Source organism: Rutilus rutilus (assembly GCF_951802725.1).
Source record: "Rutilus rutilus genome assembly, chromosome: 2".
NCBI classification, from domain to species: Eukaryota; Metazoa; Chordata; class Actinopteri; order Cypriniformes; family Leuciscidae; genus Rutilus; species Rutilus rutilus.
Window position 1 is genome coordinate 41994410 of NC_140210.1, and position 26473 is coordinate 42020882.

Sequence of the window (26473 nt, forward strand, 5' to 3'; positions counted from 1 at the left end):
GCCGACACTATGTTGCTGTCTGGGTGGCCTAAGTGAATTTCAGAAACGCTGAAAGAAGGCTGCACTCTTTGACCAAACTATAAGTTTTCCCAGATATAGTGTATTGTTCTCTGGTATTCATTTATCAACATAATTCACCACATTTTAGTCTTCTGCAAACATTCCCACGTTCATATGAGATTCCACACGAGTCTCGTCTTCTTGTTGTAGCTGAATTCATTCACAATAGTCTGTTAGCTTATTTTATTCCGGTTATTCAATTAAAGTTCCAAGAGGTCCGTTATTGTATTGACGTATTCTCGTTTTCTGCAGTGTTTAAGCATCTGTTTTGCTGCTCACAGTGTTTCTGCTACTGTTATTGTTAAAATAACCGTGTCATCCTCTTTAGAATAAGTCTTTAGGAGAGAGAAGCAACGTGCATGGAGTGGAAAGGCCTTCAATGAAGCGCGTTTGTCTTTATTTAAAAGTAGCAGTAATTATAAGCCAAAAAGCCCAAATGGATTTGTAGTTTGGATAGTTATAATGGAATTATAACACAAACTGCTATTTTTGCTACCATAAGGTTTAATATTGCAACGGTTCGAAGACCTTGTCTGGTCAAAACTTAGGCCTATTAAACATGGGAGAAAAAGAGTGTTTTTTTCTCCACTTTTTCGATTTTTTTAATTTTTTTTATTGAGCACCTATAGCCTACCGAAGTTAGCCTATGTTTGGATGCTCGCACACTACTTTGAATTCAATTTAGATTGGTCCTTTGAAATTTAAATTGACATTGTTTGTAATAAACATTGTGTGGTTTCGTACAAAATCAAAGCTGCAAATAAATGAAAGTTAATGCATGTTCAAATCTGGAGTGATTTGAAAAAGATGTAGCTACATCAGGTGTGGCAGATCCCATATCTTTTAAAACAAGAAGTCATTTTGTTTCCCTGCTCCTGCTTGTTCCCTTGGGAAAGTTATGATTATATGATTCAGACTATACTTGTCATGCAGTGTTAACTTAAGGTAGGAAACACTTCGCACCTGAGCTCAACATCTGACTGTTTGAACTTCAGGTGAGCAAAGCCTTCAGAACCTGTGAGAAAGAAACCTTTGTAGCCATAAACACATAAGAAAGTTATTATTGTGCATGATCGTTTTTCATTGTGAAATGAATAACCTTCTCGTAACCATATTAATAATATTAGTGTTCTTGATGTACAGGAGTGTTTAAATCCTAAATCCCTCAATTGTCCTCAGTGTGAAAAGATGGATCTCAAAATCATATAGTCACTGCTGGAAAGGGTTCAAATGTGCAAAAAATGCTGGAAAACTTAAGAATGTTTGGATTGTTGTTCTGAAGAATATTGGGCAGTTTAACTGCTCTGGACAAACAAGGGACTCAAGAAAACCCATCACCAAAAACAAGAAAAACAACAACCATGGATCAACCAGGTAACGACGCACAGAACGGGGTCATTTTTATAAATTCGTATTCAGGACGATACTAAATGAAAAATATTATACACATTTTGTATCCCTCTTTTTTTGTTAAAATTATTCACATTTTCACAGATTCTGCAAGGGGTGTGTTAACTTTTGAGTAGCGCTAGTGTGTGTGTGTGTGTGTGTGTGTGTGTGTGTGTGTGTGTGTGTGTGTGTGTGTGTGTGTGCCTACTTAACTATATTTTGGGTACAAATTTGTACCCAGAAGTGACCAAAACCAGACAAAATCTCCAGAAACCTGTGTGTGTGTGTGTGTGTGTGTAATCTGTATCAACCAGTTGACCTTGTCATTTTCAGACCGCAAGCGTTCCATATCAGAGAATGATGCTTCTCGAGATCCCTCATATATATATATATATATATATATATTGTAAAATCTAAGTAGACTTACTTTAGACTTAAGCATGCAAACAGGATTGCCTATAAAACTAAGTAAAGTGAAATAGGAATAGTATGTTGTACTGACAAAAGCTTAGTAGTTCACTTACACAAGAGTTCTCTTGACTTAGTATAGCAACCATTGTTGTGTTTTGCATGCTGAATGTTGAAGTGTGGTCAAGCATGGTCGATTGCAAGACATTGTCACAAATATAGGGATTATATTATCAACACAATTAAAAGTTTCACAAGGTGTTTATGACATACTGTAAGTGTTTGCAATACAATTTTAAAAGATCATTATACGACATGAAGGGGAGTAATAAATAGGTTACTTCTACTAGGTGACTAACTTCATTAATGATTTAGTCAGAAGTTACAGTAGCTCACATTTTAAAAGCAACCTATTTATTACTTCCCTTGAAATCAAATAACTGTGATTTCTTGTTGCATCGCTATCAGAATAGAGAGAATAAAAAATAAATAAACAAAATAAGTTCCAAGTGCCCAACCAAAGGGAACACGTCATAATGGTGAGTTCAAACAAAAACATTTAAAGAAAATCAACATCAATTTATGAATTCAGTTTATGTAATGTTCTCTTAAAATTTTCCGTTGACAATTCAACATTCAAGATGACTTTGGGAAATGAGTGAATGAAACTAGAGAAAGATAACTGCAGAAGTGAAGGAAATTAATAAAAAAAGTCTTAAGAATTGACACTCAAACAAATCAATTAATCTTAAATTGGGTTTTCTGAGTAAACAAGGCATAGTATGTGAATAGTATAGTACAGAGTAGCCTACTAGACTGTATATAAGCCTATTTTTTTTTTCTTGTAAAACGAAAAAAGAAATTAAGATTTTCGCTTTGGTTAAAAAAAAACCTATTGATGCAGCTGAAAGTGTTATTTAAAGAATGAAATAGAAATGTAGGCCTACTGATATGTCATGTTAAAGAGGCTAAATGTGAAAAGCACACAATAGCAAAGTTCCTCAGTTCCCACGGGTGTGATATGAAGAGATGAGACGAAAGGTGCACTTGTCACAGCCTCACGAAAACTCACCTGTCACTCACAGCCATTATCTGAGTACAATAGCAATATTCACACTTATAATAAAGCAATGATGAGCAGTCATGAAAGAACCCGTTGAGAGTATATAAACGGTCAGCTCCGGCTTCATGTCCACAACGACAGCAAGGTTACCATACGGAACCTTGAACCTCGAGATTATTCAACAAGCGACATCCTTCAGAGAGTTTTTGAACCAATATTCTATAATTTTGCAAAAATGACCTATCAAATCAGCTTTGTTATCCTGTTGTCAGTGGTCACTTTGGCTGGCGCTTTCCCTCGCAGCGCCTTTCAACGGGACTTTCACCGACACATGGCGAAAGATTTGGAATCCTCCGGGAATGGACCAGACGAACCTATTCGGGGATCAGTTCGAGTTGTCAAACTAAACCCTCATCATTTTATGCGACGGGCAACCGGTAGTCATGTGCCGTCCAAAAACTCCCCGAGTCGAGGCGCGTTTCCCGCGTTCTTGGCCCTCGGGCGTGCCGGTCCGTCAGCCCTGACCCGTACCAAACCCGCCGCCCTGCTCCCTCCGGTGAGCGCGAGCGGCACCGGCGCAGACGCGAGGAGGAAACAGGGTCTCGAGATGTGGCAGAAAGTAATGCACAAAAGCGAGCGAAGCAAAGAGGCCGTGGCGCTGCGCATCAACCCCAAAGACATGACCAAACAGAGCTGTGCCGCGGTGCCCTTCACACAGGTAAGAATGCATTACTGTTCGGGGAAATATTTTTGTCAACCATGGTAGACACATATTATTGTTAAGTGATTATAACATAATTTTACATAAGTGAGCGTGAAACTTGAAGTAGCTTATTCTGTGACGTCATACAGGCTATAGACCCACGGTAGGCTACCTATCAGTGATGGTCACACGATTTTCACTGTAAAAAATAAATCGATAAACTAACAGAAAAAGTACTGGTAGCTTATCACCCGGACATTATAATGAATTTACGGATATTTCCGTTAACCCTAAAACACATCGCAATGAAGTGTTTCACAAATTCAAAATACAGGTAAAACACCTGTAAAAAATAAAAACGGAAAAATTCCGTTAAATTAATACAGTAGCCTAGCCTACATTGTGCCCTATTTTTACGTTTTTTTTTTTTTTTTTTTAGAGTAGCCTAGCCTATATATTTTAAAAGAAGTAATAGCCTATATCGTTAATAAATTGCAGCCCTGTAGGCCTATGCTATGCAACCTAATATTTAATTATGATTTAAGTAAAATAAAAGTAGCCTAGTGTCAAAGCGACAACATGCACGTTTGACCATTTTGAATTATATTTCTGATAAAGGAAATTTTACATTTCTAGAATTATTGGTTAACAAATGATATAGCCTATAAATATATGGACACATATCCATGTGATATTGTTTAAATAGCCTATAGGCTAATGAAAATTCTATGTAGGCCTAAATCTAAAATGCAATTTAGCTTGACAACACAATGCGTTGTATGGAAGGAAAGAATGATTATTTCATACCAGTGACATGACAGAGGGTAAATTATAATGATTATGTTTTATATTATATTATATAGCCAGCCTATATTATGATTTATATTTTCAGTGATACAAATCATTATCATCGTCGTTATTGTTATCATTAACTTGGCTGAAACAGTTTGCATTTAAATCAGTGGATCTCAACCTTTTTGACTTAAGTCAATATTTAGATTTTTTGTTGTTTTAGCTTATTTTAATGCTTGCTTTGTCTTATTTTAAATCATTATTCATCTTGAGGCCCGGGCCCCTGGTTGAGAAACGTGTTGCTATAGCCTATTACATGTTTGTTTGTGTTCACCGTTCCCAGCGCATAACGGAGGACGGCTGTGAGACGGTGACCGTTCACAATCATCTCTGCTTCGGTCAGTGCAGCTCCATGTTCGTCCCGTCCAGTGGAGAGGCTCGTGCACCAGGAGCTCCGTGCACGCGCTGTGGCCCCTCTAAATCGCGCTCCGTGCGCGTGCCGCTGCGCTGCGGGACTGAGGTGCGCGAGAGGCGCGTCATGGTTGTCGAGGAGTGCAAGTGCGAAACTAGCAGTGAAGAGGTCAAAGTGCAGAACACAGAAATGTATCATTTATAACTGAGAAGTTTACTTTTTCACTTTGTACATTTATTCTAATATTTAAGTTCACCAATGGTGTGTGTGTGTGTGTGTGTGTGTGTGTGTGTGTGTGTGTGTTTGAGGACTAGGCCTATATAGCCACATAAATGTGAAATATTTGTGTTGCGTGTCTGATAAAAGTGTCCCAAATACGATTCGGGATGTATTAAACACGAGTCCCTGTGAATAGAGGGAAAACGTCTCAGTAAACTACCGTCTGATATTCAGCGGGATCTTTGTGTTGTTAATTGTAATGACGATGCTGTTCATCAGTTTAATGAAGGATCCAGTAGACTACTTTTATGGTTACGTGTCATTTCATAGTTTCACCAGTAAGTGTCGCGGTTGCATGAACATTATTTCAGCAATGCATTTTACTCTAGTTCACCATACATACAGAATAGTTTGAAATGGGGTAAATTGGACCACTGATGACATTGAGATGAATGTCAAAAGTGGCACAGTTTACTTGACTACAACCTTGTGGATGGAGGTATATTTGTTGCATTTTGTGGAGATGTATTTGAGTGGATATATTAGATATTTATAGCTAGTTCTTTACATTTCAAAGAAAAAACCTGTACAATGCAACGAATTTCACACTGTTACAGTAGCCAATAAAAAGCAACGTGAAATTAATAAAACAACTGAAAGAAAACCCAAATCAGCCTGCAAGTCTTTCTTTTTAAATGCCTCCATAATGCTTTACCATCAAAAACATTCAACCAATGTACAAAGATTGTTCTCACAGAGAGAAACGTCTAACCGATATTTTTGAAGGATCATGTGACACTTAAAGGGATAGTTCATAAAAAAAAAAAAAATTCTGTCATCACTTACTCACTGTTCCAAACCTGAATGAGTTTCTTTCTTCTGTTGAGCACAAACAAAGATATTTTAAAGAATGGTGTTATCAAACAGTGGACGGTAGCCATTGACTTCCATAGAAGGAAATAAAAATGCTATGGAAGTCAGATATCTTCATTTGTGTTCAACAGAAGAAAGAAACTCATACAGGTTTGGAACAACATAAAGGTGATTAAATGATGACAACATTTTCATTTTTGTGTGAACTATCCCTTTAAGACTGCAGTAATGGCTGCTGAAAATTTGTCACCACAGGAATAAATTACGTTTTATAATAAGCTATTAGAAATGTAATAATATTTCACATTACATCTTTTACTGTGTTATTGGTCAAATAAATGCAGACATGGTGAGATTCCTTTCAAAAACATTATTCTATAGATCCATATATTTCCCAAATGTAAATTAATTAGGCTAATTAAAGGGTGCTACATCTAAGCAGACTATAGGCCTTACATTTATGGGATAGGCTATAGAGAATATGGACTGATCTTCATTTAGCTTAAGTAAACAATACGACCATAAGCAAGAAAGACCCTAATTTGCTGCATTAATTAGACTATCGTTTAACATCAAAATGCACTTACCCTTTTGCTTCTTAATCACTCTTTTCAAAACTGTGGGAATCCCCATCTCCCTATAGGACAGCTGCACTTCAGTCCTGAATGTGTCAAGAGAAAAATAAAAGTTGTATTCATCGATTTTCTGGCACCTGACTGAAAAAAAGGTCGAGTTTACTCATCCTATAGGAAAAATCGCCCGAGGGAGAACAAGGGGGTTCTTCTTTACATCGCCTTGGCAGTCTGTCAAAACGCCATCTTCAATTTGCATTGCGCGCGAGATGCTTTTAAGTAGGCTATGACGAGCCTCCTCCGCTCCACCAACTCTTGTGTGTTGTGGATTTTACAGTTCTTATCTATATAGTGGTTAATTTGGTGGAAAAAGTAATTAATAATTTATTTTGAACCAAAGTGGTTCCTGTCGCGCAACAGATGTGGAGCTTTTTATAAGCCGCGAAACACTTCAGCGGCATTGAGGGCGCCGTTGCCACGGCATGAATTGCACGAGGCGGGGGCTTTTTTTCTTATTTGGGCTCGCGCTTCACTCGTGCCAAGAACCAGAGCTATGGGAAATATAACCACCGTGAGTAAGCTCGTTAAAGGTAGACAATGACTACAACGCGAGCTGCTAAGTAGCCTATATGTGTAAGGTTGAGCAAGCAAAGAACGGCGGAATAACACGCAAGAGAAATGCGACATTAAAACTGCATTAGTGGAAACTTAAGTGGCGCGTGGTTAGTGCGATCGCGAGACTGCAGGAACAGCGGGATCGATTCACAGCAACCAGGGAAATATTTTTTAAAGCATTACAGCGAAAACAAGCCTTTTATGTTTAAACCTGATTATTTGTATGCATGTTTGCATGAACGGCAGAGGAAAAACTAGTATCTATAACTTGTCATTCAGCCCATCTTATTATGTTTGTTAAGCCTGGTTTAATTTGCAATCACCCCACACATGCCCAGCACTGCATTTCTCCTGAGAGTGGACCAGTTGGACCTTTGCATATTGAACCTTCCTAATAATGTGGCACTGATTGAGGCCTTTGAAATGCAGGCATGGGTCTGAAGCGGGTCCATGGGTGGATGGTGAATTGGTTGGACCTGACAGCTCTAAGCATGGTGATAGGGGCCACGTTCCTGCATGCCTCGGGGTCTTTAGTGTGAAATGCCAGGGTAAACTTAGAGATGGTTCGATTGCAATGACATGGATGTGGCACGGGTGCCCGGGAGCAGCTGGGCAAGGTTGGCACATGATTGCCATAGGGAGTTTGTGCCGCAGGGCATCGCCAGCTTCCAGTGCTTCAGTCGGATCCCACAATTCTCCATTACAATTGTACATTAAGTTGCCTTCACTTCACGTCCAACCCACAATATCTACAAAACCCAGAGCAGCTGCAGATATAAAAGGACACAACCAGCCAATGTGTCTTATTAAAAAGCAAAAAATTTACATTTGCAAATCATTACTTGTAAATACCCTTTTTGCACACTTTTTAGATATTATGGAGTCATTTGTTTTTGTCTTTATTTCTTAATGAATTAAAGTTTCCAAACAGAGTGTGGTGATGCAAAGCACCCAGGTTTTTTGTAGTGTTCATTCATGGTACATTTAGCATGTTTTTATAGCAAACTGCTCCTGGTATTAGAAGAAATTGAAGAAATAGTTCATCCAAATCAGAACTGTGATTATTATTTACATCCCCCATGTTGTTCCAATGCCAATGTTATTTTAGTTTTTTCAATGGAACATTAAAGGGAAAAATCAGTTTTTTATGCATCTTGTCAAGCTCCTAAAATACAAAAAACACTATATAAGTATCATAAAGGTATAGTCATGACTTGACCTATATTACACGTTTTCTGAAGCCAATACTCAAGATTGCAAGACAAAGCAATTTTATGTGGCTCAATTTTAATTCAAGTACTTAAAAACATATTAATGAAATACATAAGAGTTCATTTAGGAATATAAAACTGACATACAAACACATACGACGCTTGATTTTAAATCCAAATGAATAAGTATACATGAAAGTACATTACTGCAATTCGTGTTTATTGTATTTCTCTGTCGCTCTCATGTAGATGCACAAATGCATGTGATTTTCGGTCCTGGTTTTTGACCTGTGGGATGTGCAAACATATTAATTAGACATTATAGATTAAAGCCTGTGAGATGCAGGTGATGTCACATAACAACTCTAATTGCATTAATTAGGGTAATTAAGGCTAGACATTTGGCAAAAGCATCTTGTGTAGCCCTGCCTGATGTCATATTTTCCTGTCGTGCCATGTTTCAGAGCTCAGCGTCCATGTGTGCTGGTGTCTGCTGGCATCAGCATAACTGTGTTCATTTACCCTGAGAGAACAGGAGACATAAGCTCTGTTCCAGCGCCTAGTGAGCTGCCCACGTTTTAAGGCATCATATGTGCGTTCCCAACACGAAAGCTGTTCCAAAAGGTAGGCAGTGTAGTTATGCTGCCTTCTTAAAGTCACAATGAATCAAAATGGACAATTCTTTTTTCTTTTTTTTATGGAATATTTCAGTATTATTTAAAATGATTTATTCGCGCACATCATGTTTTTCAAATTCATGTGCCCCCATAATCTTTCATCAAAATAACTTAATCAAAATAACCCGACATCTCTTCTCTTCTCGGATGATGCGTTTACTGGCGCGAGGGCGGGGCCTCCTGTCACTCACATGAGATCCACCAATAGCAAACCACAACCATCCAATCAATTCCCAATGGACAAAATCAAGTCCCGCCCTACAATTGTTCTTGTTCGAGAAGCCGTTTCACTCAGATAGACAGTACGTCACAATAGGGAAGACAAGCCTATCGCAACTTCCATTTCATGCCAATTTTAAATATATATTCTTCAAAGGTATAGGGCCATCCCATAATGCATTGCGATGAGCACATAGGGAAAAAATAATCCAAAATGGCAGACAAATTTTTTTTTATGTATAACTAATTCATTAAAGGAACCGTATGTAAGATTGTGGCCAAAACTGGTACTGCAATCACTTTCAAATTACTGTAGAGCGGTGTATCCCCTCCCCCCTGACTCGAGGTTGCCAGATAGGCTGCAGGATCCAGCAGGAACGTTTGTAGCTGCAGCTGTGGTAACTAGAGCAGAGCTGGCAACCCGGATGCCGAAACACTACTGACTTCGTGATTGGTAGAGTAGTGGAGGGTGGAGCATCAGGCCAAAACACAACATGACAACATCAACATCAGTTGAGGGCTGCAACTTCACTTTTTAAATGACAATATCCTGGCCGGACTAGTGTTGTCAGTGATAGAAGTATTTGAAATGAACATGATTTCTTAATGTCTAGTGACATATCAGGGCTATTTTATGTTTAATTGAAATACATTTCTTACATACGGTTCCTTTAAATATTTGTGTGTTGTATACTTAATTGCACATAGAAATGTAAAACTCTATCAAAATCAGTTGTGATAGGCAGTAAATAGCAAGGCATTTTACTAGGTTTGGGAACAGAGGCATATGAATGGACAGTACAACATTTAAATTCTAGTGTCTGGGAGAGAAAATCTAGAGAAAGAAAGAGGAGAAATGATGAATTTCTTCCAGGAATGAATGCCAGGTTTTAATGGGGAGAAGCTCATTATTTGTCTTTTCCTTAGCTTTCGACACATGGCTTTTGAGTGCACAAGGGGAAAGAGGAAGAGGAAATGGAATTCTCTTTAAGAATTCATCACTCTCAGAGATGCAGGAAGTGCCCGCGGGAGCCATTTTGTTTCTCGCATTGTGCGGAGCGGAGTGCAGCGAAGAGAGAGAATCTGGGCACAGATGAGCGTGAATTCTGAATGTCACTCCGACTCCAGAGAGTCTCTAATTGATTTGGGACTTTGATTCTTCGCTTATTCTGGGATCACAACGCTCAGAGAGCGGTAGTGAGAGACACTCCCTCAAGCTTTTAAATGTCTTCTGTTAAACATGACACAGATGCCGTGCAAAACTTTTTGAGAAGAGCTGTGAGAATGTTGCATGCTCTGACTGCAGTCACTTTAAAAGAAAGGTTCTTTTATGGCATCTATGGTTCTAAGAACCTTTAACATGCATGGAAGCTTTCATTTAGACAAAAGGTTATATATAGTGGGGAAAAAGGTTCTTTAGATTATGAAAATGTTCTTCACACTAAGAAAAAAAGGGGTCTTTAAAGAAAGGTTGTTTGGGAAACCAAAAATGGTTCTTCTATGGCATTGCTGTGGAACCTTTATTTTTAAGAATGAAAATGTGCACACAGTCCGAGAACACAACACAATGCAAATCGTATTTCAAAGCATGCATAAAACACCTGTGAAAATATATATCTAGAAAACTTTTCATATGAACATACATTATGCTGTATTTCTACAGACTTTTCTTACAGTGCAATGCATACACTGAATTGGACCTTCCATTTCCATTATAGTGTACAGAACAGAATAACATAATATGTCACTTAAAATCAAAGGAAAAGTCACACTGAAGTGATAGAACTGGATGTTTTGCTACCAGACAGAAAGAAACTGAAAAGGTCTAAATGTTTGAAATGAAATGTTGGAGGGATTCTGGCCTGGGCTTCTGCTGGATTTCATCCGCCCGCTGTGCCTAACTCTGCTGGCCAGGCTAGAGTAATCGCTCCACCAGCCTTGCGCTGTCTGCATGAAGATAAATGAGACAATTAGAGCTTCTCTGTTATCAATTACACATCCAGGACGGCTGTTTTACATCAAACACTGCAATTGCGATTCACTGCGAATCCAGATTCTTTTGTTCAGACTCCCATCGGGCACCAATCTAAACTGAGAATGCCAGTTTTAGGTAAATTGTTTTTTTGGACATTGTTATTGTATTTTCAAGGCCAATTTCTGATGTTTTGGGATTTTTTTTCTTCTGATTTTGCTTCTGTGATTGCCTAAAATTCAAACTCCCACACACATTATCACACATAGAGCGTATACAGAAGTGGGAGAGGGGTCTCGGGCTAGAATTTAGGGGGTGCAGGTGGCGCTAAGCCGGTATGGGCTCTGCCCGCTGTCCCTGCGTGATGCCAGCGTACTTGCACACATACACACACATACACTGATGATGCCAATACCATCTGTCATCGGTGAGAACATCTGCAGCTCAAGGTGCCCTTGTCACCCATAGTTAAAGTAACGAGAGGGGGAGATAAAATACAACTACAGATCTTATTAGGATCAACCAAAATGCAACTCAGCTGAAATAAACCTGCATCATGTTTTGGGAAATTATAATTTGTCCATTTATGTGTTTGCTGCGGTCATCAAGTGTTATTGTAAGATACTTTTTAAATGTTTTATTCATAAACCAAACAAACCAATAGGCCTATGTTGTCCCATAGCCTATACTTGGTAGCTTCTATGGATTGAAAGGTTTTTATACCTATTCTTAGAATGTTTACAAAGATTCCACTGATATGTTTATTTAATGTTTATTGCTTGAGAAAAAAAGTATAGCCTTATAAATAATTTAGAGTTTCAATCTGCATTCACGAATGTCCCTATTTTTCTAACAGGCTTGAAGACATAGGCTATTTGAAAATATATGCCAAAATTATATAAAATAGTGGATAACCTTACCCCCGATTAATTTAGAGCTGTCGGGACGGATTTCCCGGGAAACTTCATAGGCTACTTCCGTCCGTAAGTATGTACGTCATGATTGTAAATAAAGGTCCCTTCTACGGCGCGTGTATGGTGAGGAGTAACGTGTGGTAGTTGTTTCAATAGATATTTCTATAGGATATCTGTCTATTTTTCTTTCTTTTACTATTTTTCAGGAGGGCGATAAGTTCACTTATAACCATATAAGCCTCAAATCAGATTAATCGCGCGCAGAACAGCAAAGCGCCTAATGTAGCCTAATAACCAAACTATTTATTTCACGTATAGCCAACGTAATTTTATGCTTTAACCGCCAGAGGGCCAAACATAGTGTTAAGCAATTAACATCTAGAAATTAAATAAGTAAAACATAAATTAATTCAGATGAATGAATTACAAACGCATTAATATAGATCACTTCTAGGGACAATTTATCTAAACAAAACAACTTAAATCACTTGTACGCTTTCTTTTAGACATATACTTCTTCTTGAAGGTTCTTCTAGATTATTTTTTCTGTTCCTTTTTGTTTGATTCTTTAGAAACACAGATGGTTTCTTTTTCATCTCTCTATCTCACACACTGCCTCCCATCATCTGACAGGTGCAGAACACACACACACACACACGCACACACACACATTATCAATGACATACGTCTCCTGAGAATGACAGTAGTCAGGGGCATTAAGACTCTGCCAGGCTGAGTTTGGCTCTGTATGAGTCTTTTGATAGAAACACCTGCAAGATGGCTGAGTTTATCTGTCTTTAACGCCTCTCCTGTCTTGGCATGGACTCTATAACACTTCGGAGACAAGAAAAACAGATGAGAGGGGGCTTTTATTCTGCTTAAGGTTGAGTGATCACTAGAACCGTGCGTGAGACAGGGGGTTTTAAGCTTGAATACATCCACTCTCATATGTGCACCTCCTGATTAAGTGTTTACATGTTTTTTTTTTTATATGTGTATATATGAAAGTGTGTGTGAGGCAGATGGCATGGCTGGGTAGCTATGCCAGTTTCTGAAATATATTCAGTGTTGTGTTCCATCTGTGACCCTGCATGCCAAAACCTGGCCTGACCCTAAATCGATCTAAGTATAAGCAAATATATAGATGGCAATGTTATGTCCCAGAGTTTATATCTATATATATGAAGGTCACATTATAACTTTATACCATCTCTTCATTAATGTTTTCCCCTACTTTTTAAATACCTATTTTTAATGCTCCTGGTTATCAAGGGGGGAAAAAACGTATGAATGGAAAAGTTATGATGTGTGAAGGAAACAAATAGACTACGATAAATATCACTGGTGAACAAAATATTTTATAGTGCATAATTTCCAGTCAAACTGTACTAAATTGTAAAAATAGTGTGAAAATATCATTTAAATGGTGTGTCCACAGGGTAAAGAGGGTCAAATAGGCCTAAATATGAATCAAATCAGCACATACAACAGTTTGACTGTGAATTTTAAGCACATTACACGATGTAGAGAAAAGTAACAACATATGACTTCCTTTTTATGTTATATTTTAACAAGTTTAAAGTGTTTTTGGCGCATATTCTGAAAAATGGTCACGTGACTGTGTTTGCGGTATCTTTCCCGCCCGGACTCTTGCGGCCTCTTTGCAGGGGGAGTCAGCAGTTCATCGGTAAGTGTTGAGCTTTATTAGTCCAAGTGCTCCTTTATGACACGGTGAATCCTCTCTGAGATCTGTGCAGACATTACTGCCCTTTGTTTACCTTTGTCGCTTTAATTCTGCTGTTGTTGAGAAAGCTAAAATGTGAGATCTACCACGGTTAGACAAATAAACGGCTGGTTTCAGTTAGGCATCCTGACGAAATTTGTAATTGATAAAAACTTTGTGTATCCTGTCTAGAAGAAGTTTTAAAGATGAATTCGACCTACTTTTTAATAATCTTCATCCTTCCTGTAATTAACATTTTTTTCAAAACAAACTTCCAGTTATTCCATGAATTATTATGAGTGTTGTATCAAACCCTTAAATACACTAGAGGGCGCCAGAGGTTATTTTGAAAATTAGTTTAATTTCCTACAGATAACCTGATATGGATCTCCAAAAAAGCAAAAACGTCACCCCGTCTCAATTTATAATACTCTGACAAGTGTGTTTGTGCTTATTTTGTGTGAACAGATACTACTTGTAATAGACAGTTTTTTAATATCAATATTTCACTATAAGAAACTTTTGACTTTTGATGTCAACAGGTTTGTGTGAAGGCTTGGGTTTAGAGATGGGCTTTAGCTTATGGAATCACCCTCCTTTTTATATTTTTTATTTTTATTAAATGTGGAATCATCCTTCTCTTTATAAAATTTGCATCTATGAAATGTCATCACTAATAGCCTATATAGTGAAACATCCGCATGAAAGTTTAAATGAGAGTGAGACTGTAAGTTTGGAAGAGACCCAGTACCGTATGCATTAAAAGAAAATGCATTTAAACTATAATTTCCATTTAAAACTTTTACAATGTTCCTATGTTGTTAAGACACTGCAGGTAGATATTATTAAGGATTTCAACTTTTGTTGTATAATAACAAAATTGACAAATTCTGTTTGCAGTCATTTTTACCTCTGCAAATTTTTTTATTTTATTTAAAAAATTTAAACCAACGGTTCGGTTTGTCCGTATTTGACCCAAACATGGGTTGAAAAACAACCTAGTGAATATCGATAAAAAAAATTATAATAAAAAAAAAACGATGTTTGTATTGTTACGCATGACAGAACATGAGCAGTGTGTTTTAGGTGAAAATATTCATGAAAGTAGAAGAAATCTTAATATGACCCTGTAAAAGTTAAACAAGCGTAAATGTGGGGCCTTTTGACGTTTTAAAGTGCAGTTGTGTGTGTGTGGTAGTTGTTATAATGATGCAGCCTAGTATTTTTCAACATTCTGGGCATCTAGAGTGCCTGAGACTTAAAGGAACCTGGCATCGGTTTTTACAACACACACACACACACACACACACACACACACACACACACACACACACACACACACACACACACACACACACACACACACACACACACACACACAATAGTTTGCTTTATAAGGTGCCCACCGATACCATGGCAACCCCCATGTTCTCAGCGAGAAAGGATACCGTATGCCAAATAAATGCCATGGTAACTTAAAAAAGAACAACATGTTGCCCGGCAACCTTTGAAAGTTATTAAGGGAAATAAGTGGGTACAGAGAAATTGATAGGGTGTTAAAAAGAGACGGGGGAGGGGGAAGAGAAACAAACAGAGAAGGAAATCTGACATTTTAGTGTATCCTTTTTGTGTGTGGGGGGGGGGGGGGGGGGGGGGATTCAGATCACACCATGATTAAATGTGTGTGGACACAATGACTCGTTTGTGGTGATCAGCAAAGTTATTGTATATGGATATACATTTTGTTTGAGTTTACTAGAGGCTCTCGGAGGTCTTGTAACTGCAGATTTTGCTCAAATGTACACCGCTGTGTGTATGCATGTATGTTTTCATTCTTAGAGATTCATATTCTCTGCATAAATATAAAAAAAAGTTAGTGTGATATTATAAAGAGACAAGATTCAGTTATTTGCTTTAGTTGTCATCATAAGAAATCAAAGATGTTATTAAAGAAGTTTGAAAATAAAGATACATACCATTTCAATATTTATTTGTTTATATTTAAAAATGATTTCCACCAAGGAATAATACTTATATTATATATAATATAATAATATATGATATATAATAACTCCCCATGATGTGAGAAGAAAATACAGACAAATAAGGTAAATATCACTGGTGAACTAAATATTTCATTGTGCATAATTTTGAAAATATGACCTTTTAATTAATTAACAGCATTTCTGCATAGCTACATTGGACATAAATATAATAGTTTGCAGGAAAGATAAGGATTAAACACAGAAACATACATTACTTTTCATTAAGTTTGGGGTCAGTGAGATTTTTTTTGTTGAAAGAAATTAATATTTGTATTTAGCAACGATGCATTAAATCGATTAATAATATTTATAATGTTACAAAAGATTTCTATTTTACTAATACATTTTTATTAATCAAGGAATCCTTCAAATCTGTCACCACTTGCTTACACAAAAATATGAAGCAGCACAACATTGATAATAATCATAAATGTTTCTTGAGCATCAAATCATCATATTTGAGTGATTTCTGAAGGATCATGTGACACTGAAGACTGGAGTAATGATGCTGAAAATTGTATATATTTTCTATAATTAAAAATTCTATAAATTCCAGATTTGACTATATATTCAAATAGAAAACAGTTCTTTTAAATTGTAATAATATTTTACAATATTGCAGTTTTTACTGTGTTTTTGATGCAGCCTTGGTGCAGAAGAAACTTCTTTAAAAAAAGCAAAAAAAAGAAAAAGAAAAAGTAAATCAATAAAAGTAGAATTATGATTATTTTTTATAGTTAAAACACATTTTTTGTATTTTCTCCATTCCTTGTAGTGCGCTGCTGACGACAGTTTGAAAACCCTGTATGAAATCAACCTCATTACTCTGTTAAACTTGGTGTGTGTTTACATTTCTGTGCTTGGCACACACTTTCTTACCAAAGCCACGGTGAAGAAAGTGCATTTGTTGTGGTGTGATGATGATTGCTCGAGCTGATCGCTGGGGGACCAATTTGAGCAGTAAGACAAAACCACAGCATGCTAATAAGAGTGTAATTCCAACAAGACTTTAGTGCGGCACAATAAAGGAACAAATGTTTTCTTGGTAGGATTAGACAGTGTGCATTTCGAAAAATATATGTTTGTGTCTCTCTCTCCCTCTATCCCCTGGCTATCTCTCTCTCTGCCTGTGGTTGTAGCTTTCCATATAGCCTGGAGTGATATGGGCCTAGTGCCCGATCTCTCTCTCTCTCTCTCTCTCTCTCTCTCTCTCTCTCTGTGTGTGTGTGTGTGTGTCCGTTGAGGCGCAGGCAGATTAGACCAGGAATTGCTGCCACAAAAGCGCCCTGTCTAGTGCTCTTTAATTCCTCTAAATTAGCACCTCGCGCCAGGCACTTTACACACTCGCACACACACTCACTGAGGCAGTGCCGTGTTTTTAACTGCCTTGATAATCACAGCGTCAACTAATAGTCTTTCTCTCACACTTTCCTCGCTCGTACACACAGACAGACAGACAGACCCTCTCACACGTTTTCTCTAACTCTTGGCGTCGTCTGAGTTTTTTTTCCTCCTGTGAGACGCAGCTCTCAGTTAGCCGCTAATGTGAAGCTCATAGCGCCGGACGCTCTAATGCCCTTTAATTCACTTACGAGCGCTGAACTAACACAATACCTCTGTAGATACAATGAACCAACGTCTCAAATCCCTTTAACCCGCACATTGTGTTCTGTGTTGATAAAATACAGTCTGTCCCGCAGCTGAAAGGCCGCCGTCCTGCTGCAGGTGTGTGTGTGTGTGTGTGTGTGTGTGTGTGTGTGAATCAGTGCAGAGGCCGGTTTGGTGAATGTGGTTGTTTTTCTTATAGCCTACTTCCAGAGGGTACTAGTTTTATCTATCTATCTATCTATCTATCTATCTATCTATCTATCTATCTATCTATCTATCTATCTATCTATCTATCTATCTATCTATCTATCTACCCACCCAGACAGCCACATAGTGTTGGCCCAGATCCGGCCCACATCTGGTACACGTGGATTCCACACGAACCAGATGTGGGCCGGATCTGGGCCAACACTATGTTTCTATCTATCTATCTATCTATCTATCTATCTATCTATCTATCTATCTATCTATCTATCTATCTATCTATCTATCTATCTATCTATCTATCTATCTATCTATCTATCTGTCTGTCTGTCTGTCTATCAGTCTGTGCACATTGTATCTTGTATATCTATCTGTTTTATCTAGTATTGTTCATCAGGAAGTTTTTGATCTGTCTCTTTGTCTTTATACTGACACCTGTTGGTGTGGATGCATTGGTTTTAAGCACTGCCTCTCGGGTCTCAACTTTCATGTGTTGTTAGAGGTTCATGCAGGTGCGTAACCTGTCCTTCATCGCCTCAGACTTTCTGCTGTGTGTGGTGTCATATTTTGTTGTATATATTTATAGTTCCTATTGCTCTGCTGGTGGAGCATTGCTCTTCCAAAGTCACGGGTTGGATTTCCGGAAAACACAACCTGACAACATGCATACCTTGAATGCATTGTAACTCGCTTTGGATGGTAGCACCTGCCAAGTGAATAAATGTTTATTTCTGTTTGCTTACTTTGCTGCTCAAATTTTTTTTATATATAATCTTGCACATTGACAAAAAGCTCTATACTGTATAAAGTAAAAATATTTTTTTACTATTATCAGTAGTTATTGTTGGTTATGTGACCTCAACATGGTGACCCCATGTACGTTTTTATGCATCTGGCAGACGCTTCTATGCAAAGCGACATATATTGCATTTAAATCATATTTGTCAAAATAACTATGATTATTATTATTAGTAAATTATGAATAAGACAATAAGGAAGCATTTAACTTACTAAGTAATATTCTTGCGCGCGCGTGTGTGTGTGTGTGTGTGTGTGTGTGTGTGTGTGTGTGTGTGAAGCAGGCTGCATGTAGAGATCTATTCACTAATCCCCACTGTCCTCTGCATCTGCACACACACACACACACACACACACACACACACACACACACACACACACACACACACACACACACACACACACACACACACACACACAGTGTGCTATCTGGGGCAGCAGAAGGTCTGGGCATGAGTTTTGCACTGTTGGCATCACAGCCTGGGCACTGGCACTCATGAGACTGAGAGAAAGCTGGGTGTGGTGTGAGTGTGTGTGTCTTAGTATACTAATGAAATTAAGGGAAGTGGCAAGGAAAGAAACAAGATGTATTATATAAATACTATACATAGCATATACATACTAAAGCACTGTGCATAACTGTTCATGACTGGGACAAGAGAGAGACATTGAGTGAGACAGAAAAAGGTGGAGTAATTGATTGGTTGGTTCAGGGACAGTAATAAAACACCACCAATCATTTCTGTCACAGTTCGACTGATATTTGTAATCTCTTCCTATCTGAGAGGGCAGATGCCCAGGTCATCCGGGAACAGCTGGCTCTCCATGTGCTGTGACCAAGTGTTGGAGGGTGTGTGTGTGTGTGTGTGGTTTCAGCAAGTCATCATAAATATTCATTGTCTCATTGAAATTTTATTGCCAAATGATTCTCACTAATGCCAAAGAATTAACTGTCCGTTGTTTTTGTCCTCATGCTCTCCTCTGTAGCTCTTTTTTTATTTATTTCTATTATAACAAAGCGCTATATATATATATATATATATATATATATATATATATATATATATATATATATCCTGACTATTAAAATGAATAGCATATATCAGTATTTGTTGACAAAAGCCTGCAGAATTACTATAATTTAAGACCTTAATTATACAAAAAGAGCAACAAAAAAGAAAAGGAAGAATAATTTTAGATGCCGGTTTAATTGATTTTTTTTTTTATGCATATTTAAACAGTTAAATATATAAAATTTTACTTTATGAGCATATATTTTTATATATTATCAATGTCCTAGATCATAAATTACAGCCTTTTTATAGCCTTAAATAGTAAGTTTATTCAGTTTTGTTCAACTTTATTAAAATCGTTCTTGATGTTTCAGACATCTTGGAAGATTTATTTTCCTTTGACTCTTGCTGTCAGGAATTCACGAGGTAGAACTCAACTGAAATAACACACAGGGATGTTGATGTAACAACAGCAGATCAATACAGGTATGACTCCATCATAAATTCGGATTGATACGAATCACTTATGTAATCAGGGCCAGATGGAGAACTGGAAAGAAAACAGCTGAAGCTCTCAAAACAGAGATGAGAAATGGAGTAAGAACCCAAGAGAAGACGACAGAAGCTAAACCTTTTAAAAGACAGATGGGGGAGAGAGAACAGAAAGGCAAAACAAAAAGAAAGATGTAAAGGCCAGGCATTGTAAGGGAAGAGAGACAGGTAGAATACGTGTGAAGAAAAAAAACAGGCAGTGAAAAACATAAGCAGAATTCATCAGGCTTGAATTAAACAGGACGTCATCCAAAAATTGAAGAAAGAAAAGTGTTTAAAACAAAAGCCTCCCAGTCAGGAGTAGCAAACTCAACAAAACCTTAGCTATAAAATGGCTTTATTAAACTAATTCTTGCCTTGTTGCACACCAAGCACTGTGCTTTAAAGCCTCCGTCAGCCAAGAGTAAAACAGCCGTGTTAACACTGGATGCCCTTGAGTCAAATCTGAATAATGCTTCATGAATAACGGTTGAGAATCAAACAGAAGGACGCATTGTGATAAACATCTTCTACGACAACGTCTTTTTGTTTGTTTGTAATTGGAATTTTTGAATTCACCTGAGACTTCTGAAGAGATTTCTTTTTATCGAAGAACGGTTTTAATCTTTTAAAACCTGGTTCTCGCCATTAAAAGTAGCTGTGGTGTTAAGTTACACAAAACCAAACTTGTTTTGTAATTGGACATTTGCATGTGTGTGTATGAGTCCTTGCAATCTACATAAATCTGACCCCAGAATACACACATGCACGCAGTACTGTGGCCGTCCTGCATCCAGCGATCCCGTTTCACACGCCAGTGACCCCCTATAGCATCTGCCCGAATGCCCTCGGCTCTGAAAGACCCCGAAGAGCCAAAGTCAACGCCCTCGACTCGTCAACAGCGACTGGATTGGTGGCGTCCACCCAGGAGTCTGACCTCTTGCACCGCAGGGGCTTCCAGAAATGAGGTAACAAGGGCCAACGGAGACAATGTTGTCTTCAAACAATTGGTTTCTTTGTCAACCTCATGCATTAGACTAGTAAGAGGCAGGAAAATTCATAGGCACTGGGACAACTTAGAAAAATCTCTAAAAACTAAATGAATGAAATTGTCCTCAGTGGCATAGAATGGTTTGTTGTGTTTGTCTGGTGGGCTTTAGCTGTGAGTAAAGGACACGAGTTAGCCTGTCGCCTGAAGAGCAGCCAGGCTTACGCAGTGACCCTAGGCGGATCTCCGGCCAAACGCCACGGGCAGTGTGCTCAGCTGATAAGGTCACTTTGCGGTGATCCAGTACAACAGAACATGATTTGGCTTTTAAGGAACATCGTTTGTGTGGATTTGCTGGTGGTCCAGGCTTAGCTAATCACAGACAGGCCTCGGGTTAAGATTGAACTTTACCACGATTACAGTCAGAGTTGTGTGAGATGCACCTGGTCTTCAGCTGGTTGAAGAGTCCATCGTTGCTTTGGGATATTTTTAGGCCAACACAGAAGTTCGCATCACCCTGGTTCCCTCGACAAAAACCAGGGTTTTTTCATTGGCTTTCGGAAAGTAAGCTCAAAGTTTGATTCTTAAACGTTTTGTTCATCATGATAATCTTCACGATTTTTATGAAGCCTAAATACAATTGGCAGAAGGTAAAAGCTGAACATAGGCTTCAACGTCACCATTACTAAGCTTTTCTGTCTTTTTTTCCCCAACGTTTTCCCTGAAAATGTGAGTTAAAATAGTTTGCAAGAGTGCAATTATAAACAATGAGGCTGTGAAAGCATACAAGATGAGTTTACCCGTTCCAACATTTTAACATACTCGACAAACTCGCATTTAGACACTTGTTAACAACTGCCTTAAGACAAGTAAAAGACCACAAGGGAGTATTGTTGACATATTTGATGCCATATAGAACAAAATGAGCTTGTGTTCACTTGTTGTTTCAGGCATTTAACCAAAAACACATTGACTTCAGGATGATAGTTTACAGGTTTTGGCCTGCAAAAATACGCCTGGGTCTGAAATGACATACTCTCTTGAGTAGGTACTTATTTCGAATAAGTAATTACTTCACGACCGCTAAAAAAAGGATGCTCTATATTCAGTATGTGTGTGTAGTATAAATGTAATTCAAGCGTACATGTTACATTCGCCATGTTGTCATTTATCATGTGTAAGTTGTGTCGCTTCACTAGCGTTCATAAATCCTCTCCTGTGGCCTCATGGGATTGTAAAGAGTCCATCTTATGCACACTTAAGAAACTCGCCGGAAGAAGTCAGTAATCCAGGTACTTTTTACCTACTCTTTTATGAATACTGTGAATTCAGACATAATGTTTTTCACCTGCTATATAGGAGGGAAGTATGTGATTAAGTATTCTCAGTATGGAAGTATGCTAGGTTAAATGAATGCAAAAACTGAGTGCACTACACTAATGGTGAAAACTATGCAACAATAACAATGTCCCTGTTGTTCGTGGGAAGATTGTAATTGCACTGGAACATGGGACACTGCAATGGAAAGTATGACCTGAAATTTCAAAATGACACAAATTGAAACATTCATTTCAGAGGGTTCTTCTGAGGCCCTTGTAGAGGCGTTTTTCCCCCCGGAAAATTTGCCTTGTGGTTAATGCAGGCTGTGTGGGAAACAAACGTGTTAAAGCAAAGAGAGATTATTAAATGAAGTGATGTTTGTGTGTGTGTTTGAGTGAGTGAGTGGGAAAAAAAAGTTAAATGTCTTTGTGGCTTTGCTAAGAAAGAAATAGCAAGAGATTTGGATACAAATTTTGGTCATTGGACCAACAAGAGCATTCAAAAATTTTGGGATTCTTTCTAAATAGTTTAGAGGATGAAATTAAGCCAGTTAGGTTTAAGTCACAGCAGTGAACCTTTTATTCTTTATCATAATCCTTATAACACTGGAAGAAACTTCCTTTTTTTTGTGGTCTACGCTGACGTTTGACGAAACAACACTGGCCTTGTCATGCACGCATGTTGAGGCTCGGGTCACGTACGCCAAAACCACTCTCTTTCAGATTGTTGTAGACCAGGATTCTGCATAAAGATATGGTTATCCGCACCGAAGCGCCCTCGCTGCGGTCTGTGGGTTGCCAGGCAAATCTACAGTTATCAGACCACGAGGCCTGTGGTGGTGGTGAACTGGAGATAAATGAACCGCTCGACACACCCCTCACTAAAATACCACACACACACTGCTGCCGGTCACCTGAGCTGTGTGGAAAGTTAAGGTGGAATTCTTTTCTAAAGGTTTGTTGCGCCTTCAGGACACATAATGTGTCCCGAGTCCTTTCGTTCTCAGAATCGAACTATATTTAGTTTATGATTTAAAATGATGTCAATTCCATTTCCTGTAATACTATTACAGGATATGACCACATGTCCTGCAGTGAATTATAATCCAATTTGTGTCAGATCTGTCTTAAATCCATTTGCACTTTCTGAAAACGTCCTCTTTTAGATGAGAAAATGTTAAGAGCAGCAGTCGAAGCCAAGACTCGCATTCTTGCCACTTTGTTGCTTGGGAGTAACTGTTTTTCTTGGGGTTTTTTTTCCATTTCTCCTTAAAATGAACAGCAGAAGACCGTTACAGAATACCAAGAAAAGAAGCGGCGGGGGGAAAAAAAGAGAGAGAATGTTTTGTAATTCAAAACTGCACTTAGAGAGCCAGATTAAACCAAGAGAAGAGGCTCATGGCAGTTTTCATATCTCTCACAATACAAGTCAGCTGAAGTCATGTAGTAATTTTACAGCCATTACTTGTCCTGTCTTATTTGTGACCAACCTGTCTTGTTAAAGAGGTTTATTTGTTTATAATGCAACAAGTAATGTTTTAAATAACTCTAAATCTAGTGTAGTATTAAATAATTAAGAGTAGTAATTTTTTAATAAATGTAAAAACAATTTCCTCAAATTAAGAAAACTGGAACACAGTTGTAATTAAGTTATTTTAATGCTTATAATTACAACTCAAAGGCCTAAAGAGTCTTGCACCAATTTTATAAATAAAAAGTGATTGTCTTCTAGCTTGAGGAAAGGGGCATTCATAAAAATCTCTGCATGAAACATTACATTTTTAATGTTATATGTTTGTATTGCATGTATTTGTTACAATGATGGTGTCTTTATTTAGGTGGCATTGTGCTTTTGTGTTATTGATGACAACATCAGGGTGTAAAAAATGAAATGATCCATAAGTTATGACAACATGTTTTTACATTGCTTTAACTCATCAAAACAAGTTTCAACTTATACAAGATTCAACTCATTTTTTAAATCCGTTTAATGTAATTTAAGTTGAAATTACTTAATTTAGTTAAAACATCCAAGTTGATTGTACTTAAATTTAAGGCAGCAACTTTTTTTTTTTTTTTTTTTTTTACAGTGTCTTCATATGGTCACTGTAACAAACAGAATTGAACGGATCAAGTAGCCTGTAGTACATTATTTTATTATTTAATGTCACAGTTGTTTTCATGCTGTGTAATTGAAATTGTTCATACCTGAGCACACCAAATGTGCAGTGACCTCTAATACAAATAAATACTGTTCGGGTCAGATGCACACAGGTTTCTACAGCGCTTCTGTGCTGCACTGAGAGCCCTTTTTAACTGTAGTTTATTACAGCTGCTGTCTTGTCTTCTGCCAGGTATTAAAACAGCGTGGTACCGCCTACGCTGCATTGCGGTCACATTAAGAGGTCCTGTGGCGAGCAGGGCAGCGCTAGACTCTCGTTAACTTTAACCGGGATTTCAGTGATGCTGAACCCGCGCCGGTCTCACTCTTTCCCGCGCTGTGCGAGCGCAATTAACGGCGAGTCCGATTCGCTCCAAACTCGACCTGGAACGCATTATTCGATCGTTAAAGACGAAGTTTACTGTTGCTTCTAATTGTTCCGTGTGAAAAAGAGCCACTGGGGAAGATTTCTCACAGTGAGAAGTTCTGCTTTCAGTTCCGTCAGTCGTTCCTCGGCCACTCGTTGCAATAAACTCACATCGGGGATTTAATAGTTTCACAGAATTCGATTACAAGCGGATAAATACACCGTCTGAAGATCAAAACTGAGGCTGAATTATATTCCCGGTAGCTGCATGAAAGCGCAGGCCTGTGTTCATTTTACACGTCTTCATAATTATGGCTGAAAGTTATTCATTAGGCGTATTAACCACAGAACAGTTAAAAAGGACACCCTTATATTGGGGTGTAAACGATCATATTTTCAAGTGGTTGCAGAACTGTTTGTATGCGAGTCATTTTATGTTGTAATAAATGCAGATTGTGATTTGAAATTCCAAATATAATCTAGCCCATAGCCTACGTGATTTATTATAGCAAGATACAGTTTTATTTAATAGTTTGTTGAAAATTATTATTTTTTGGATATGGTCACGTTAATTCACCAATTTCCCCTTGACGTTCAAATTTTACTGTATTAAATTTTCACTGTATTTTCATGGCAAATTATTTTTGTTCTTTATACATTGTTCTTATAAACATTTTGGTAAAATACATTAAAATACATTGATACATAAAATAGGCCTACATAAATGTAGGCTATTGGCTTTATTCAGCTGATTAAATTGTTCTTAAATAATAGTTATAAATAAATGCGCAACATTATGTTATTGCTATAGCATTATTTTGTATGATCAATATATAGCCTATTTGTATTACACAATTAAAGTGAGACATTAATGGATTTAAAATTCTGTTTGGCAAGCTGAATGGGAATGTATTTTAGAACCTCATAATTATGATTAGAAATCATATAGCCTAATTGATTTTGCGATGCGAATTGTTATTTTTAGTTTGTGTTTAAAATAACTAATTCAATGGGAAGTCTCAGGCCATTTGTTAAGCTTTGCTATATTTGTTACAGTGTTCAGAAATGTTTTAAAATAGTAAGCTAATTATAGGCTATATTTAATAAACTAACGAAATCACTGTTGATCAATAACGAAGGATAAAACAAATTAAGCAATTAAGCAATTTATACGGAAATGCAGTAGCCTAGCCTATAGTGCTATTAATGCAAAAATATTTTACTCTTTCACAAAGCAACGCTTTTGTTTGATGATCCGCACAATCAGAGCAGTTGTAAGTTGAATAAAATATTATGAAATGCCAAATAGTTTTTTTTTGATCAATTAACAGTTTAATTTATTTTAAAGAATATCTGTAAGTGGGTAAAAATAGTTAGAAAATATCCACAATAAAGTATGCGAGACGCTTATTTAAATATTGTTTAAAAACGTATTAGTATTATTATTATTATTATTATGTCATCATGAGTATCTATTAAGATATAGCATTTGGCCAAACAACAGGAACAAAATTCTTCAACGTCTTATTTATTTTATCACTATTAATCATCAACATATTATTTATTTTTTCCATTTAATTTCCCCATATCTTACTATAAATAAAAAAAATACAAGCG

The 26473-nt window shown here is 37.5% G+C and overlaps 2 protein-coding genes across 2 annotated transcripts in view; one reads left to right on the forward strand and one right to left on the reverse strand.

Annotated features, from left to right (window-relative positions):
- rnaseh2a (ribonuclease H2, subunit A) overlaps positions 1 to 26473 on the reverse strand; it is a 178276-nt gene that overhangs the window by 69297 nt on the left and 82506 nt on the right. The gene's annotated exons all lie outside the window — the stretch shown is intronic.
- On the forward strand, positions 3156 to 5031 carry dand5 (DAN domain family, member 5; the record flags this gene model as incomplete). The annotated part of the gene is made up of 2 exons (XM_084403091.1): positions 3156 to 3638; positions 4759 to 5031. The coding sequence occupies 2 exons, from the start codon at positions 3156 to 3158 to the stop codon at positions 5029 to 5031; spliced, it is 756 nt and encodes a 251-aa protein (XP_084259217.1).